This window comes from Peromyscus californicus, unplaced genomic scaffold (assembly GCF_007827085.1).
Source record: "Peromyscus californicus insignis strain IS unplaced genomic scaffold, ASM782708v3 Scaffold_20__1_contigs__length_68692818, whole genome shotgun sequence".
NCBI classification, from domain to species: Eukaryota; Metazoa; Chordata; class Mammalia; order Rodentia; family Cricetidae; genus Peromyscus; species Peromyscus californicus.
The window spans coordinates 61,810,499-61,829,588 of record NW_026294503.1 but is presented as its reverse complement, the minus strand read 5'-3'; the positions used below and the strand labels follow the sequence as shown (position 1 = coordinate 61,829,588).

Below are 19,090 nucleotides of genomic sequence, written 5' to 3'. Positions count from 1 at the left end.
GCCCAGCTAACCGCCACCCAGTCTTCTAAGCTCATCATCTGAAGATGCTTGGAAAGCTTTCATTTGCTGTGGTACATCTTCCTTTCTGGGTTTGCTCATTTCTTATTTTCATGGTGTTCAGGAGCGATTGCCGTGTGGTGTTTACCACATTTAGGAGTACGTTTCTCTTTGGTTCCAACTGTGCCCAGCTTCAAAGGGACCTCATTCCACACAGATTATGGTTCTTGGCACAAGGAAATTTTGTCTTGACAGATATACATGCACAGTTAAGGGTAGAGAATAACAGGAAGCAATTTTAATAAATTGGAGCCTATCCACCAGCATTTGCCTCCTGATGGCAGTCATCAAGCATCTATTTTCCCATTGATTATCAAAGCTTAGACGGCATCTCCCACATAAACGCTTGGCAAATGAAGAGAAAGATTAATAAGCAGCTGTGTGGCATGGCTTCTAATACACTAACTCCTTCAGCACTCCAGTGGTGATTTAACTCATTTTTTATGTCCTGACTTGGGAGAGGTAGATAAAATACTGCATTTCTTTCAGCCATTGCTCCAAAGCTAGACTTGTATGTTACTCATACACACGTCACCACAGGCTAATTAAATGTAAGAATTTACTCCCAGTTCAAAGAAACCTGACTTCAAAGCAAAGCTGAACTTGCTTTTAAATCAATCATCTCAAATTCTTCCTGCCACCAACAGAAAAACACAAGGTGCTATTGTTCACCAGCATGGTGCTAACATTGAGTTTAGTCAGTCCCACCCATCTTGGTGATTATGAAAGAGAACTACATTTACAAAGGATATTGGTATGTTGCATCAATGTTACTTATCTTTTTAGAATGCTTTATTTCATGTGCATGAGTATTCGCCTGCCTGTGTGTCTGTGTACCACATGCATGCCTGGTGCCCAAGGATGCCAGAAGAGGGCATCAGATCTCCTGAAAGTGGAGTTCCAGTCATTTGTAAGTCTCCTTGAGGGTTCTGGGAACTGAATGCAGTCCTCTGCAAGAGTAGCAAGTGTTCTTGCAAATAAACCATCCCTCCAGTCCCCAGATTATTTTTAAGTCTGTTGCAATGTGTGAGATGAGAGCATGTCTTCTGAATACACTTTGGTTTCATTTGGTCATAAAAATTGAGTCATACTTAGATATATGTTGCCTAGAGATGAGTACATCAACTTTGATATTCTGAGAAGAATCCACCAAGACACCATGATGAATCAGATGAGTTACTCAACACTGAAGAAGCAGGAGAGAAAGAGAACAAGGCCATCACAGTGTCATGGTACTGTTTCCTGCGGTTCTGCTTAGCATATTCACGGCCATGGGATTTGACATGACAGTAAAATCTGGAAATAGAAAATGCAAAGTAGGAGGTACTGGTTGTTTGACTTCTCAAAATGCTTAGTTTGCTGAGAAAGTTTCCTATGGCATTTAGAGTCATCCCGTGTGAACGGTTAGGTTGGCCTTGGCCACAGTCTGTGTCTTGGATTGTTGCCTGGCGATTTCTCAAGATTGCTGGAAGGTGTTGTTGCCTGTCTTTTCAAGAATAGTTGAGACATGATCAAGAAGAGAACATGGTCCCATTATTCTGGGGGAAAAAATGTCAAACTAAAGTGTTTCTTTCCAAAGGGAGAGAAAATTGCTTGATCTGAACTGAGCTCAGCTTAGTAATTACAAGGCATTTTGTTTGGTGTTGGCTTAAATCACTTTCTAACTGGTGACACCTAGTCATTTTCTCCATTAGCATCCACTAGGTATGTTCCAAAAGGAGATGACCATGGATTTTTAAACTTCTCAGATAATCATAGTAATTTGAAAGGTCATTCATAATACTGTCATTATATATTTTATTCATAGCGTCAAATACTGAGCTTACGGGGAGACAGAGAAGTAAATGTTTCATTATCATTTATAGAAAACTAGACTCTCCAATCCACCAGCCTACTAGATTCACTTTAACTTCTTTCTAGAATATTCCTTGTCTGAGTTATACTTAAATAATGGTATTTCTTGCACCTGTTTTTGTGTACGTGTGTGGGGATGGTGTGCGCAAATATGTGCATGTGCTCATGCCTTTGGGGGTCAGAGGTCATTTTGGGGTGCTGTTCAAGATCAGTATACTACCTTGCTTTTGTTTGCTTGCTTGCATGTGTGTGTATATCCTCTCTCTGGGACTTGGAGCTCATCAGGTAGGCTAGTCTGGATGCCCAGTGAGCCTCAGAGATCTGCCAGTCTCCACCTCTCCAGCACTGGGATTACAAGCATGCATCACCACATCTTGCTTTTATAGGTTGGCTCTGAGGATGAAACTCTCAGGTCATCACGCTTATACAGTAAGCACTGTATGAACTAAGCCATCTCCTTCATCCCCTACTTTATGGAGTCGTTTTGTCCTGTACACTAGACCTTATGAGCTCTCCTATAAGCAAATGCCCCCCCGACCCCGCCCATATGCCTGATTATATTCTTCTTTCAAAAATATTCATTTAAAACTTTCATATACGCGCATGTGTGTGCACATACTTGTGGTGCTGTAGAGGCCAGTGTGGATACTCTGTGGCTGGAGTTGCAGGTGATAATGAGCCACCTGATGTGGGTGTTGAGAAGTGAACTCGGGGCTTCGGGAAGAGCAGTAAGTTCCCTAGAGAGCCATCTCTGCAGCCCCTGAGCAAAGAACACTAAATGCCAAACTGGAAAATGTACAGAGCATTAGAATGCTGCTATATAAAAACATCTGTTGTTCACCTTCACGGAGTCTATATGCATCTGTTTGACTTTCATTAAAAAGTTTCCTTGGGGGTGTGGCACACACCACAGCTTGTGTGTGGAGGTCAATGGACAACTTCGTGGATTTGGTTCCCTCTTGCCAGCCCTTACTTCCTTTAGTATACAATTTTATTTACAAGCATTCACCTGCTTTTTTTTTTTTTTTTAAGTCTTTCTTAGAACCTAGCAGGAACTCTTCTCTACTTGATAGTTTCTGTTCTTATTTCTCAGAATTACTTTCTTCTTCTGGTCATCAGCTTTCTTCTAGTTAGGGACATGTTGGCTCTTCTGAATGAATCCTCGTCTTTAGTGTGTGTGTGTGTGTGTGTGTGTGTGTGTGTGTGTGTGTGTGTGTGTTATGTGTTTCTGTTCATGTGAGAGTGCAGGTGAGCACATGCCACAGTGCTGCTGTAGACAGTCACAGTTTTCTCGGTCCTAGATTTCCACCTTGTTTGATAGAGTCTCTTTTTATTTTTTATTTAAGCAGTCTTTAATGAAAGCTGCGTAGGACACACCCCTACTCCTGCATCTTCTCAATCGTTTCTTCCTTGTATTTGCCCTTCTCCTTTCCGACTTGTCAAGACCTGGCTTTCCTTTCCAGGATCTTTTTGCGGTCTTTGTCCAGCTTTAGCCTGGTGATAGCCACCTTGCTGGGGTGGATGCCCACATGGACGGTTGTGCCGTTAGCCTTTTCTCGCTGCACTCGTTCGATGTAGATGACGTATTTCTTCCTGTACACTTGGACCACTTTGCCAATCTGCTGGCCTTTGTAGTGTCCTCGGACAACCTGAACTTCATCATCCTTTCGAATGGGCATAGACTGAACATTGTACTTCTGCCTCAGCTCTTTGGAAAGGGGGGAAGACATGATCTTCCTCCAAATGTGAGAAGGTGCATTGAAATGCCGTTTGTGGTTCTTGCTTCGGTCCGAAGTCACAAAGGGATTGAACTTCATTTTGGCGGCTACGATCCATCGATGGCCGCAAAAGGCTTGATAGAGTCTCTTACTACTGTCTATGCCAGACTAGCTGGCTTCTCAGGCTCCAAGGATTCCCTGTCTCCCCTCCCATGCTATCATAGAACACTAGGATTATAGACGTGAGCCATTACATTCAGCCTTACTTGGTTTCTGGGGTCCGAACTCGAGTCCTCAATCTTTCATGGGAAGTTCTTTGTCACCAAGCCACCCTCTCAGTTCCCCAGTCTCCTCCTCTTTAACTAGAAGTAGACTACTAATTCTGAGGAAACTCTCTCGGGTTGGAGTCCCTGGGTTTCAACTACAGCTTGGCTGTCATCGTCTATACCATGTTGGCACGTCAGGAAACCTTTTCCATATACACACTGCTGGTTAGTTCTCTGTTGGAGGATGGGCAATGGGATTGTACAACAGGTACAGCTGTGCTTACCCATAAACCCAGCCACTGAGGAGGCTAGGACCGAGGAGAGAGAGAGCTCAGCATTTGAGACTAGCCCAGGCAACTTGAGGCTCCATAGTAAAAAAGTATGAATGGAAATAAGTAATATGTAACATGCTTAGACTAGCCTAGTAATGTTCTGTTACCCTTATTCCTTACCTTATGGGGTCTTTGTGCATTGTTCTATGATTTAATTCCTATAATTATTTTGTCTGGTTGCCCAGTTCATATTCAGCCAACTCACTAATTATTATGTGGGAAATTATATCTAGCTGCAAATCTTTTCTTCTTTATTCTGTGTTTCCTGGATTCCTCTCAGAAAATATTTAAAGAGCTATGTTAGAGAAACATTTATTTTTGCCATTTGACACCCTTAAAAGAAAAAACGAAAAACAAACACTTCCCTAGAGAGAATGGATTGTGTGTATGTGTGTGTGTGTGTGAGAGTATGATTGTGTGCATGTGTGCATGTAGGCACACATAAACATGGGTGCACATGGTATGGAGGATAGAGTTCCACATGGGGTGTGTTCCTCTATCACTCTTCATCTTTGTTTTTTGAGACAGGGTCTCTTCCTGAACCCAAAGCTCATGCATTGGACTGGGCAGCCAATGGTCTTCAGAGATCCTCCTGTTTTCCCAAGTGCTGGGATTACAGATATATGCCTCCATGCCCGGCCTTTTCTATAATTTCTGGTGATCCACATTCTGGTCCGCAGGCCTGGGTGGCATGCACTTGGCCAGCTGAACCTCTTCTCTAGCCCACAAGTTCAGTTTTATTCTCACGGTTGACACGAGCAATCTGTACCCCACTTTACCTTCTTATGTTAACTCTAGATTCCAGAAGGTTTTGGTCATCCTGATCTAAGTATTCAGCATTTTTGTTGTGTCCTCTCAGGTAGAGGATGATAGTTTTCTTCTCTGTAACATTTTGTCTTCTGTTATCGGCGGAGCTGCCAGACATGAGCTAGAGTATCATGGTGTCTTGGGTGCTCTCCAGACACAAATATCATCTTTCAGACCATAAAAGGAGCCTAAGAGCTTTTGGCAACCAGGGTAGAGCTGACTCAACCTCAGAAGGGCTAACTTTATGCTGACGGAGGGCACAGAAGAGAAAGAAAAGACAAGACGGCAAAGGGGCCACCACAGATCAGTCTTCGTGCATACTACGCCAAGACGAAGACCTCACCTGCGGTGTTTTTGTATCCATGCATGCCATGCTTGTCATGCATGTCATTATCCCTTTCTTAAATTATCCACTTCAGGCAGGCACTTTAACCCACACTGCCGATGGGAAAGCTGAGGCTTAATACCTTTGGGCAACCTCACCAAATAGATATGAAAATGGTGGCACTTCAGAATGTCAGACCCAAGTCTATTATATCTCAACACTCAGGTTCACTCCTCTGTACCACGGTATCTCTTTAGAAGGTCAGAAGTTGGTGAGAAATTTCAGATCTCACAGAAACAATCAACAAACAGGAATTCTCAAGATCTACCAATCTGCCATTGACCTGTTGAAGGTGTTACAATTTTCCTCATTCACGTGTTGGAATTTGTTGCAGCTTTGTATACTTCACTGGCCAATTTGCAGGCAGAGTGAATGAGCAGATTTCTTCCAGTTTCACGTGAACTTGAGTAGCTGCACAGCCAAGTCAGGCTCAGCTGGCCTCTGGTCAGTTTTCACCCCATTCTACAAAGAGAGCAGCGATGCTTTTCATGCTTGTGGTTGGTACGAAACACACGCTTGTGTGCACACCCTGAGCTTACTGCTCCCCTGAACGTTGACAGCCATAGCTCAAACCATAGCCAGGAATGGAAGAAGGCCAAGAAACCAAACACCGCTCTCACAGTTCAGAACTCTCACAAGAGCATGATGGGAAAAAGCAGAGTGGCCTTCAACAGGCAACTCAAAAGTCAGTTCTGGGTCAGGAGAGTTCTTACTCATGAGGGAACTATTGATGAGCGATTGAGTCTGCTCTTGTCCTAGGTCAGAGGCTCTGGAAAGCCAGACACTTGGCCTTCTTGTCTGAATTCCTTCTCAGATCACACAGTGGTGGCTGGTTTATGAGCATACAGTAGGTCCTGCTTAGCATCACTGACTCACTTAGTGCCAGTGGTGGGCTTTGTGTGTTCTCTCATCGCTCAGTTGGTTAATTAGTGCAGCACTGCTGTGTGGGAGCTAATTGACTTGGCCATCTGATTTGCAGGTGAGGGCCTCATCAAGGCTAATAGCCACTATCCCGCAGAGGCCACGCCTCAACCTTCCCTTTGCCACATCCTGTTTTTAATTGAAGTACCCCTGCGGCCTGGGGTGGGGGTGGGGGGGACACAGACTTCTGTCTGCTGATGGAGAATACAAACATTCCATCTCGCTCTAATCCAGTCATCCTCAAACTGGGGCATGCACGGGAGTCATCTGGTGTGCCTGTTACAACACTGGTGGCTGGCGCCCCACCCTGAGGAGGACTTCTTTCACTCATTCTAGGATGGAGCCCAAGGCGGACGTTCCTAGCGTTCACCCCTTTGGTGCCTAAACAAAGCCTGGCAGTCTTCAAAGCCTTGGCTTTGCCAATGAAGACACTGAGGCTTTGTGAGACGAACAGAGAAACACCCAGGCGCCCTGGTTTCCCCTTTGAACCGAATACAAATGCAGAAAAGCTACAACGACCTCTCATTGATGGCTTCTGCTATGCCAAGTGTTATCACCTGGGGACCCACCTAGGCCCCATTAGAAAGCTGCTAACAGAGTCCCACAAGGCCCCAGTAATAAAATGAAGGGACCACTGCCTCCGACCCGTGCTCACATGACAGTGACACACCCCAACTGAATTGAGGTGCTCACCATAGACTGATATCAGCAGTGAGAGCAGATGTGGAGTTTGTGGTCCTATACAGTCTCATCTCTCAGCAGCTTCGTGACTACAGCACCAGTCAGGTCCCCACACTAGAAGGGTCCTTCAGTGTGTCCTTTACAGTGACACCCATCTCCCTTCTCCACAGGGCCCCCCTTCTTCTCATCCCCACCAGCGTCACCTACTAATCTGCTTTCCCCTCCTAAAGCTTGGGCATCTGAAAATGTTTCACGGGGGATGGGGAGCTGGATGGCTCAGTGGGTATGGCCGCACGCTGCACAAACCTGAGGGGCTAAGGGCAGATCCCCAGCACCGGGTGTAGAATCACGTGTTTGTAACTAGCCTGGGGGTGGGAGTGAGGCGGGAGACAGGTGGGCAGCAAACCTCCACTTCTGAGATGCGTCCCTGGCCCTTCGGTCTATTTTTCTAATTTCATCATTTTGTTGATGGTTTCAGTCTAAGTTGGAAGATTTCTCTATAGGTCCTCAACACTGATGCGTTGGCTCTGGGGTTTGCAAATATTTCCATCTGGTCCGTAGCTTTTCATCGCTTTCACACCTTTCACAGAGTAAAAGGTTTTCGTTTCGATGCTGTTCAGTTTATTGCGATTCTTCTTTGTAGGACAATGGCACAGAGTAAGTCAGACAGAAACACGACAAAGGAATGGCGACAGTGACACTTACTCCTTTCCAGGGTAGCCTGGAAAACACAAGTCAAGTCAACTTGCTTCCCTCTGTAAAACATCTTAGCAGCTTTCCATCCCTTCCAACCTCCTAGTGCCCTTAGCGTGACATTGAAGGCTTGACGCTGTCTGGAAGTACCCTGACATTCTTCACTGCTTCCCCACAAAAGCAATGATTTTGAGTTTCTGGAGAGACGCTGGAAAGGCCAAGCCATCCTCAGCGTCCTCCCCTTCCCGCAAATCCCTTCAGGGTTTCACTGCATTTCTGTGTTTTCCTTTGCACGGGCTGCCGATGCTGACTTCTGAGTTTGAAACGTCCTGTGGCAGGAAGAGTGCCCATCTTTATCCCTTTCTCTCTGCTCCTTGATCAGAAGGACTGTTTCTTTGTTTCTGTCTTCCCACTGCCTATCAAAATGCCCACTGCAAGGCCGCCCATGCTGGCCTGCCTGGCTTCTGATCCACAGCCTCCTCCAGCACCACCCAGCAAGGAGAGGAAACAGAACCAAACAAAAATGTTAACTTGCAAATTAACATCACTCACAGGGTCTCTGATGGGCTTTCAAAAGATTCTGCAGCTACAGAGTGGCCTTCATTATCCAGCCCTGTGTGGTCGGTCTGCAGGCAAAATGTTTTATAATTATCTCATCAATTGTTTCTCTAACTCCTTAGTGAGAGATGTTTATCCTGTCTTAGAGATGAGGGAACCAAGCCCAGATAGGTCAGAAACCACATCCAAATTCACCAGCAAATCATTAGCCCTCGCCTGGAAGTCTCTGTAGCTTTGGCCTTGTTGGACAGCAACACAGGTCCACCAAAGCCGGGCAGCACTGAGAGCATCAGCCAGCACAGCGTTCTATGTCGGACCATGAGCAGCAACTGAATTATGAGCATTTGAAATGTCTATTCCATGAAGGACTGAACAAATAAATTCATGCTTGGGTCAGTGCCGAGTTTGAAAAGGTAGACTCCTGAGTCCTGCATGACACAGCCTGCTGGCGAGTCTCTGACAGATGTGAGACTCTCCTGGTTCCTACAGCATCTCTAACACTGTAAGCAGACAAAACTCACCACCCATACCAATAGTTATTTCCCCCTTTCTGCATTATTGGATCTGGGTCTCTTTCTCTGTTAGCTGAGGGATAGTCATGGTGACCATCTCTTGTTTCATTCTGTTGGGATAAACCACTCCGAGCAAAGCCAGTGGAGGAAAGGGTTGATTCCTGGACCTTCCTAGACCAGGACTGTTGCCGGATCTTCCCCCATCTTTGTACCCTTTTCCAGTGGGCGTAGACCTTCTAGGTCACAGTTCATCATTGAGGGAAGTCAGGGCACGAACCTGCAGCAGAAGCCGTGGAAGTGGCTGTGTGCCGGCTCACTTGCTCCAGGCCTGTGTTTAGCTAACTTTGTCGTACAGTCCAAGACCACCTGCTTAGATATGGTAGCACCCACAGTGGGCTGGGCCCTCCCACCATAATTCACAATCAAGACAGACTCTCATTGACACACCCATGGGCCAATCTGATGCAGGCAGCTCCTCAACTTTCCTTTCAGATGACTAGACTGTGTCAAATTGACAACTAGAGCTAGCAAAAACAGCATTCCAACCTTCACATGCTCTCAGATTAACTTTGCTCTCCAATACTGTGGACTAGCAAAAAGAGCAAGGGGCCGCTTAATGGGAAAAGTAGACACTGTGGAAAATTCAGGAAGGTGGATCCCCACATGACCTCCTGTTCTGCTTCTGAGAGAGCGAAGTCAGAGCACACCATCCCCTGTGAAAGGCTGTGATTTGTAGATGTAGAGCTAGGGGACCTTCTTAGGCCAAGATTGTTGCTGGATCTCCACCCATCTTTGTCCACCTGTCCAGTGGGCATAGACCTATACATGGCCAGGATGTCAAAGACATCACTGACTTTTCAGGGAATGTCATTAATGTAGCTGTGTCTTTTAGTTGCCAGGGTCTTGGTGGACACACCACAGCCCCAGACTCCCTGAGGTGAACAGGAGAGTTCTTAACCTCTGGGACAGCCATTAGACAAAACAAAACTGTTCATCTTGGAGGCTCGTGCTGTGGGGAGCTTAACCGCCCAAGGTCCCAGCTGCCATCCACTGGGACTGTGCTGGAACTCACCATGGTAAGTGCCGGGGCCATGCTTCTCCTGGGTTGTTCCTGACAGGGGCTGAGACACTAAGCATGATGCAAATGTTCAAGTAGATCCTGTAAAGGGAGTAAGGGAGGGAAGGGAGGGAGGGGAGGAGGGAAGGAGAGAGGGACTGAGGGAAGGAGGAAGGGTCTGGCCTCAGTCTTCGGCTTCTCAACAGCTCTAGGATTTAAATGCTCTTCCCCAACTTCTGGACCTCTCATAGTTTCCTTTGGCTCTGACAGCTCTTCCAGCCGGCCCCAGCTCCTTCTCTGTTCCTTTTAAAACCTAGGGAATCCCTCTACTAAAATCCTGGCGCGTTTGGCATCTGTTTCTCATGGGCCCCGTGCTAGCACACGAACCTAATATTAACTATCCCCACCAGGCTCTGACTCACTGACCAATTCCAGGAACTCTCCGCCTCCCGCTCCCCACACTAATCCTATAATTACACTCTGTGGTCAATGTTATGAAGGCAAAGAGCAAGATACTCATTGAACACATTCGACTCTGTGGCACTGGGGACTGTCACCCGCAAGGAAGCTGCATGTAGATAGAAACGTAAAGAATAATAAATACTGCTCCAGCCCGGGGAAGCAGGTAGGCGGACTGCAGGATCTCCACCTCACCTTCAGCCCCTCCTGTCTCACCCCAAACTCTGCTGCAGACCACATGCAGCCTCCCTTCCCCACCTGCCTCCTTCTGAAGTGGACCCCACAGATCTCCCCCTCTTAACATCACTCCCCACACTCATCGCTTTACCCCAAATCCAGCAGGCACTTCCTAGGAACCCACAGGCCACTGTGACCAGGAAAGCAGGCAGGCTACCTGCAGATCTTCACTTATTGCTCCTTTCCTCCAAATCCAAACCCTACCTAGTCTGGTCCCCAGCTCTGCAGCAGGCCACCTGCTGAGCCCCCACCCTACCCCATCTCCAGTGGATCACATAGATCTTCCCCTCCTAACTTCCACCTCCCCCTCTTGACTTTATCCCAGCCCCCAACGCCAACATGAAATCACTGGAAACCTGCCGGGCCACTCAAACCAGGGAAGCAGATAGGCTAACTGCTGATCTTCACATCTACCCCTCCTCCAATCACCCAGTCTCATCCCCAACTCTGTAGCCTGACCTCTGCCCCCATTCCCAGGGGACTAAGCAGATCCTGGTGGAACACCCTGCTTTCCTCTTTCCTACAGACCTCCTCAGCACCCCAGCCCATCCCCATTCCTAAGTGTCAGCTCCCAATACCTAGAAGCACCTTTTAGGAACCGCAGTGGCCACACCTATCAGGATCCCAGAAGAACTTCCTACCAGGCAACACACAGCCACCACACTCTAAGAACCAGAGAGGGCAACAGAAACCAAGGAACAAACCATCCACCCAACAAAGACAAAACCAGATATCAGCACCTAGATTTACAACCTTCCCAAACCCGGATGTCTACATGCCAGCATAAAAACTTGATCGATAGTAGCCAGGACAATATGTCTCCACTAGAGCCCAGCAACCCTACCACAGCAGGCCCTGAGAATCACAACATAGCTGAATCACAAGACAAAGACCTTAAAACAGCCTTTAGGAATATGATAGATAGAGGTTCTTAAAGAGGAAATGAATAAATCCCTGAAAGAAATCTATGAAAACACGAAGAGTCAAAGGAAATGAATAACATAGTTCAAGACCTAAAAGTGGAAATAGAATCAATAAAGAACACCTAGACTGAGGGAAATGTAGAAATGAAAGTTTTGGGAACTTGAACAGGAAGCTCAGAGGCAAGCCTGACCAACAGAATGCAAGAGATGAGAAAACCTCAGGAATTGAGGACACAACTCAAGAAATGGATACCTTGGTCAAAGAAGATGTTAAATCTGAAAAGTTCCTGGCACAAATGTCCAGGAAAGTTGTGACACTCTGAAAAGACCAAACCTAAGAATAATAGGAATAGAGGAAGAAGAAGAAACCCAGCTCAAAGGCAAAGAGAACATTCAACAAAATCATAGAAAATTCCTCTGACCTAAATAAGGAGATGCCCATCAAAGTACAAGAAGCTTACAGAACACTAAATAGACTGAACCAGAAAAGAAAGTGCCCTCTTCACACAATAATCAAAACACTAAACATACAGAACAAAGAAAGAATATTAAAAGCTGCAAAGGGAAAAGACCAAGTAACATATAAAGGCAGACCGACTAGAATAACACCTGACTTCTCAATGGAGACTCTAAAAGCAAGAAGGGCCTGGACAGATGTGCTGCAGACTCTTAAGAGATCACAGATGCCAGCCTGGAATACTATAGCCAGCAAAACTTTGAGTCACAATAGATGGATAAAATAAGACATTCCATGATAAAATCAAACTTAAGCAATGTCTGTCTACAATCCAGTCCTACAGAAGGTAAACTCCAATCTAAAAGGGTTAACTACATACAAGAAAACACAGGGAATAAGCATTCTTAGACCAGCAAAGTCAAAAGAAGGGAAGTACACACACACACACACACACACACGCACACGCACACGCACACGCACACGCACACACACGCAAAACCAAAAATTGACAGGAATCAACCATCATTGGTCGGTGATGTCTCTCAACATTAGTGGTCTCATTTCCTCCATAAAAAGGCACAAGCTAACAGAAGGGATGTAAAAAAACAGGTTCCATCTGTTGTTTGAACCTAGAAACTTCTACAACCAAGAAACAAACCTTAACATCAAGGATAGACAACACCTCAGGGTAAAAGGATAGAAAAAGATATCCCAGCAGGGCAGTGGTGGTGCACGCCTTTAATCCCAGCACTCAGGAGGCAGAGGCTGGCCGATCTTTGTGAGTTCAAGGCCAACCTGGTCTACAGAGTGAGATCCAGGAAAGGCGCAAAGCTACACAGAGAAATCCTGTCTCAAAAAACAAAACAAAAAAGAAAAAGATATCCCAAGCAAATGGACCTAAGAAGCAAGCTGGTGTAGCCATTTTAATATTTGACAAAACAGACTTCAACCCAAAACTAATCAGAAGAGATAGGATACTCCATACTCAAAGGAAAAATCCACCAAGGGGAGAGACAGTGCAATTCTGTTTTGTTTGTTTGTTTTGTTTTGTTTTAAAAGGCATAAGAGACCGTTTATTCTGGAGCCATTTTGAATGACCAGGGCCTGAGAACACAGATTTAGGTTACACCAAATTCCATATTCCAGCTTGAAAGCAGTTTCACAAAGTTTTTATAGTTTTGCACAACAAAGAAAGTCATGAATCAAGGCAAGTTTAAAATCCATTGGTGAGTGCACCAGAGAGGTAGGTACAATGTAATGGGGGATGCTATTCTATCTATAGGCTTAAGATGTCATCTGATGCAGTCTTAGCTCTTGGACCACCATGCCTTAAAGTTAGATTCCAGCAACAACAAAAATTATAGAAAGCTTACAATCTCATGGAAACTGAATAATGCCCACCTGAAACACCAATGGGTCAAGGAAGAAATAAAGAAATTAAAGATTTCCTAGAATTCAATAAAAATGAAAGTACAACATACCCAAACTTATGGGACACTATGAAAGCAGTGCTAAGAGGAAAATTCATAGCTCTAAATGCACACATAAAGAAGATGGAGAAATCTCATACCAATGACTTAACAGTACAACTGAAAGCTCTAGAACAAAAAGAAACAAACTCGGGCCAGGCGGTGGTGGTGGCGCACGCCTTTAATCCCAGCACTAGGGAGGCAGAGGCAGGCGGATCTTTGTGAGTTCAAGGCCAGCCTGGTCTACAGAGTGAGATCCAGGAAAGGCGCAAAACTACACAGAAAGAAACCCTGTCTCGAAAAACCAAAAAAAAAAAAAAAAGAAACAAACAAACTCACCCAGGAGGAATAGACGCCAGGAAATAATCAAATTGAGAGCTGAAATCAATAAAAATAGAAACCAAGAGAACAATACAAAGAATCAATGAAACAAAGAGTTGGTTCTTTGAAAAAAATCAACAAGATAGATAGTGCAATTCTTAACATCTGTGCACCAAACACAAGGACACCCAAGTTCATAAAAAAAAAAAAAAAAAAAAAAAAAAGGCCATACAACTACAGCTAAAATCACACATTAACTCTTCACACACTGATAGTGGGAGGCTTCTATACCTGACTCACACCAATAGACAGGTCATCCAGCTGAAAACTAAACATAGAAATGCTGGAGCTAACAGAGCTTATAAACCAAATGCACTTAACAGATATTTACAGAACATTTCACTCAAACACACAAGAATATACTTTCTTCTCAGCACCTCATAGAACTTTCTCCAAAACTGACCACACACTCAGACACAAAGCAAGTCTAAACTGATAGAAGAAAATCGAAATAATCCCCTGCATCCTATCTGATCACAAGGGATAAAGCTGGATTTCAACAACAGAAATAACAAAAAGCTTACAAACTCATGAAAACTGAACAACTTACTACTAAATAAAAAATGGGCCAAGAGAAAAATGAAAGACTTTCTAGAATTGAATGAAAATACAACATACTCAAACTTATGGGGCCCAATGAAGGCAGGTGTAAGAGGCAAGTTCTTAGCACTGAATGCCTCCATGAAAAAATTGGGGCAATCTCATACTAGTCACTCAACAGTACACCCGAAAGTTCTAGAACAAAAAGAAGAAATCATACCCAAAGGGAGTAGATGGCAAGAAATAATCAACTCAGGGATGAAATCAATAAAGTAGAAATCAACAAACAAAAACAATTCAAACAATCAATGAAACAAAGAGTTGATTCTTTGAGAAAATTGGTAAGATTGACAAACCTTTATCCAAATTAACTAAAAGGCAGAGAAAGAACATCCAAACTTAGAAATATCCAAAATTAGAACTGAAAAACAGGATATAACAACAGATATCGAGGAAATCCAGAGAATCCTAAGGACATACTTTAAAAACTTGTACTCCACTGTTTCAGTTAGGGTTTCTATTGCTGCGATGAAACACCACGACCAAAAAGCAAGTTTGAGGAAAGGGTTTATTTGGCTGACACGTCCACATTGCCGTTCACATTGAAGGAAGTCAGAACAGGAACTCAAACAGGGAAGATCTTGGAGGCAGGAGCTGGTCCAGAAGCCACGGAGGGGTGCTGCTTACTGGCTTGCTCAGCCTGCTTTCTTACAGAACCCAGGACCATCAGCCCAGGGATGGCCCCACCCACCTTGGGCTTGGCCCTCCCCCGTTGATCACTAATTGAGAAAATTACAGCTGGATCTCAGGGAGGCATTTCCTCAACTGAGGCTCCTTCCTCTCTGTTGACTCCAGCTTGTGTCAAGTTGACACACAAAACTAGCCAGCACAACTGACCCCTTGTCAACCTGACACTCATCACTATTGAGCCATAACCTTTCCTTTCTTATTCATCCCCAAGATATCACACTAAAAACATAAAGAACTTTAAAAGTCTCACAAGTGTTTACAAATTCAAACATACTAAAATTTTAGTTCCTTTAAAATAGCCAATCTCAAAGAAGAAAAATTAAAAAATATAGCCAATCTCTTTTAAAATCCAAAGTCTTTTAAAATGCAAGTCTCTCAACTGTGGACTCCAGTAAAATACTTTTTTACTTTGAGGGGGAAAAATCAGGGCATAATCAAATCAAAACCAAATTCCAACCGTACAATGGCTGGGATCCACTCACGATTTTCTGGACTCCTCCAAAGGGTTTGGGTCTCTTCTCCAGCTCTGCCCTCTGCAGCACACACAGCTTGTCTTCTAGGCTCCAGCTGGCTCCACTCCACTGCTGCTGCTGTTCTTGGTGGTCATCTCACGGTACTGGCATCTCCAAAATGCTGGGGTCTTCTGCTGCAACTGGGCTGCACTTTCACCAATAGCCTCTCATAGGCTCTCTTCAGGGTGCCAAGCCTTATTTGCATGACTCCTTCAGTCCTGGGCCTTCAACTGCCAATGAGGCTGCACCTTCATCCATGGCATCTCCTGGCCTCTCCCAGTGCCGAGCCTCAGCTGCTCTCCATGACCCCCTCATGTCTTCAAAACCAGTACCACCTGGGTGACCCTTAGATGTTACTGAGTCTGGCTGCCAGTACGAGGTGCAATCTTGGCCACCTCTGAAACATAGGCTCTAGGCTCTCAGGAAACACTTCACAGATGCTTTCACTTCAGTGATGCTGATCTCTTCTTAGTCACTGCTAATTTCTTAGCTCCAGCTGACCAGCATCAAGTATCCCAGCAAAACAAAGTTTCACTTTAGTACTTCTGGTATCTTGTTAATCACAGCTGATTCTTCAGCCCCAGCTAACCAGAACCACAGGATCTTAATTCAAATTAGCAAGTGGCCCTGATGGAGTCTTTAAACTTCCCTCTGAAACTTTACAAGCCAGGCCTCCATCCTCTGCACTGCTCTCAACATTCTTATCTTCCAAGTTCCCACAGAACATCCCACAGAGCTCTCAACACCCAATGGCTCTTCTAGCCCAAAGTTCCAAAGTCCTTCCACAATCCTCCCAAAAACATGGTCAGGTCTGTCACACAATACCCCACTATGCTGGTACCAACTTGTCTTAGTCAGGGTTTCTATTGATGCTATGAAACACCATGACCAAAAAGCAAGTTGGGGAAGAAATGGTTTATTCAGCTTACACTTCCACATTGCTGTTCATCACTGAAGGAAGTCAGGAAAGGAACTCAAAAAGTGCAGAATCCTGGAGGCAGGGGCCATGGAGGAGTGCTGATTATTGACTTGCTCAGCCTGCTTTCTTATAGAACCCAGGACCAGCAGCCCAGTGATGGCTCCACCCACCATGGACTTGGCCCTCCTCCTTTGATCACTAATTGAGAAAATGCCTTACAGCTGGATCTCAGGGAGACATTTCCTTAACTGAGGCTCCTTCCTCTCTGATGATTCTAGCTTGTGTCAAGTTGACACACAAAACTAGCCAGCACATCCACCAAATTGGAAAATAAAAAAGACATGGATAATTTTCTCTATACATAACACTTACCAAAGTCAAATCAAGATCAGATAAGCAATTTAAACAGACTTAAACCCCATTGAAATAGAAGCAGTCATTAAAAGTCTACCAACAACAACAAAGACCAAGATCAGATGGTTTTAGCACAGAATTCTACCAGACTTTCAAAGAAGAGTGAGTGCCAATTCTCCTCAAATTGTTTCATGAAATAGAAACAGAAGGGACATTGGCCAATTCATTATATGAGGTCACAGTCTCCCTGATACCCAAACCAAATAAAGACCCAACAAAGAGAATTACAGACCAATTTTCCCTTATGAACACACATACAAAACTTCTCAATAAAATATTTGCAATCTGAATCCAAGAACACATCAACAATAACATTCACCATGATCAAGGAGGCTTCATCATAGGCATGCAGGGATGGTTCAACATATGCAAACAGATATTTGTAATCCATCATATAAACAAACTAACAGACAAAACTCATGTGATCATCTCATTATATGCAGAAAAGGCCTTTGACAAAATCCAACATCTTTTCATGATAAAAGTCCTGGAAAGATTAGGGATATAAGAGACTTAACTCATCATAATAAAGGCAGTTTACAGCAAGCCCACAGCCAACATCAACTTAAAGGGAGAGGAACTCACAGCGATTCCACTAAAATCAGGAACAAGACAAGGCTGTCCACTCTCTTCATACCTATTCAACATATTACTTGAAGTCTTAGCTAGAGCAGTAAGACAACTGAAGGAGACCAAAGGGATACCAGATAAGAACGGAAGAAGTCAAAGTCTCTATTTGCAGATGACATGACAGAATACACAAATGACCCTAAAAATCCCACTGGGAAACTTCTCCAGTTGATAAACACTTTGAGCAAAGTAGCTGGATACAAAATTAACTCAGAAGACCTCCTATACGCAAATGACAAACCGACTTAGAAGAAATCAGGGAAACACCACCTTTCACATAGCCTCAAATAATAGAACATATTTAGAGGTAACTCTAACCAAGCAAGTAAGAGATTTGTTTGATTAAAAACTTTGAGATACTGGAAAAAGAAACTGAAGAAGCTATCAGGAGATAAAATGATCTCCTATGATCATGGATCCATAGGATTAAATAGTAAAAATGGCCATCCTACCAAGAGCAGTCTATCGACTTAATGAAATCCCCATCAAAAGTTCAACACAATTCTTCACAGAAATTGAAAGGGTAATTTTCAGCTTCATGTGAAAACACACATTCACACACACACAAACAAAACAAAACAAAAACCCTAGGATAGCTAATACAATCCCGAATAACAAAAGAACTGGAGGAGGTATCATCATCTGTGATTTTAAGTTGTACTATAGAGCTATAGTAATAAAACCAGCATGGTATTGGCACAAAAACAGACACACTGATCAATGGAATCAAATTGAAGACCCAGATGTAGAATATCATTTTAAGATGTGCTACTTTTGTTTATGCTGTGAAATATTTGTTTAATGATGCAAAGACATATTACATTTGTTTGATTAAACAAAAATAACCTGTGGTCAAGAGGCTGAGTCAGCAACAAACTGACAGGAAGTGGCAGGAGGAACCATGTGTAGCTAAGTTTCTTAAGTGGGAGCGGAGCAGAAGTATACTGTTTTTTTGAGAGACATGAGCTAAGAGAGGAGGTTAGCTACTTGCTATTAGTCTCTCAAAGCAAGTAGATATTTCACCTCAACCTTTGATATAGATGAAGTTTTCCTTAGTGGCCTTGAGAGAGCTAGTGCCTGAGGGAACAGAATCCCCTCCCCCCATCTCTGGCCCTTGCAGTCGAACGGATGCTGGTAGCTGCAGAGTTGCCGTTGCTGATTTGTTTGTTTGTTTGTTTTTTGAGGCAGGGTTTCTCAGTGTAGTTTTGGTGCCTGTCCTGGGTCTCACTCTGTAGATCAGGCTGACCTCGAACTCACAGAGATCCGCCTGGCTCTGCCTCCCAAGTGCTGGGATTAAGATTAGGACAGCAGTTGCTTAAGGCGCAGCTACTGAACTGAGTAGAAAACACCACCCAGACATAAATCCACACCCCTATGGACACCTGATTTTAGTAAAGAAGCCAGAAATACACACTGGAAAAAGACAGCACCTTCATCAAATGGTGCTGGCCACACTGGATGCCTGCATGTAGAAGAATGCAAATAGACCCATAGTTAACACCTTGCACAAAACTCAGCTCCACATGTGTTGAGGATGTCAACATTAGGCCAGCTACAT

The 19,090-nt window shown here is 44.3% G+C and overlaps 1 protein-coding gene across 1 annotated transcript; it reads right to left on the bottom strand.

Annotated features, from left to right (window-relative positions):
• Positions 1-3,283: 3,283 nt before the first annotated feature.
• On the bottom strand, positions 3,284-3,755 carry LOC128116324 (60S ribosomal protein L26-like). The gene has a single exon (XM_052747501.1). It carries the CDS (start codon positions 3,726-3,728, stop codon positions 3,351-3,353), a length of 378 nt encoding a protein of 125 aa, XP_052603461.1. The 5' UTR covers positions 3,729-3,755; the 3' UTR covers positions 3,284-3,350.
• Positions 3,756-19,090: the final 15,335 nt, after the last annotated feature.

What these genes read in the sequence shown, in the direction of transcription:
- LOC128116324 (XM_052747501.1), bottom strand. Translation starts at nt 3,728, where the DNA reads ATGAAGTTCAATCCCTTTGTGACTTCGGACCGAAGCAAGAACCACAAA.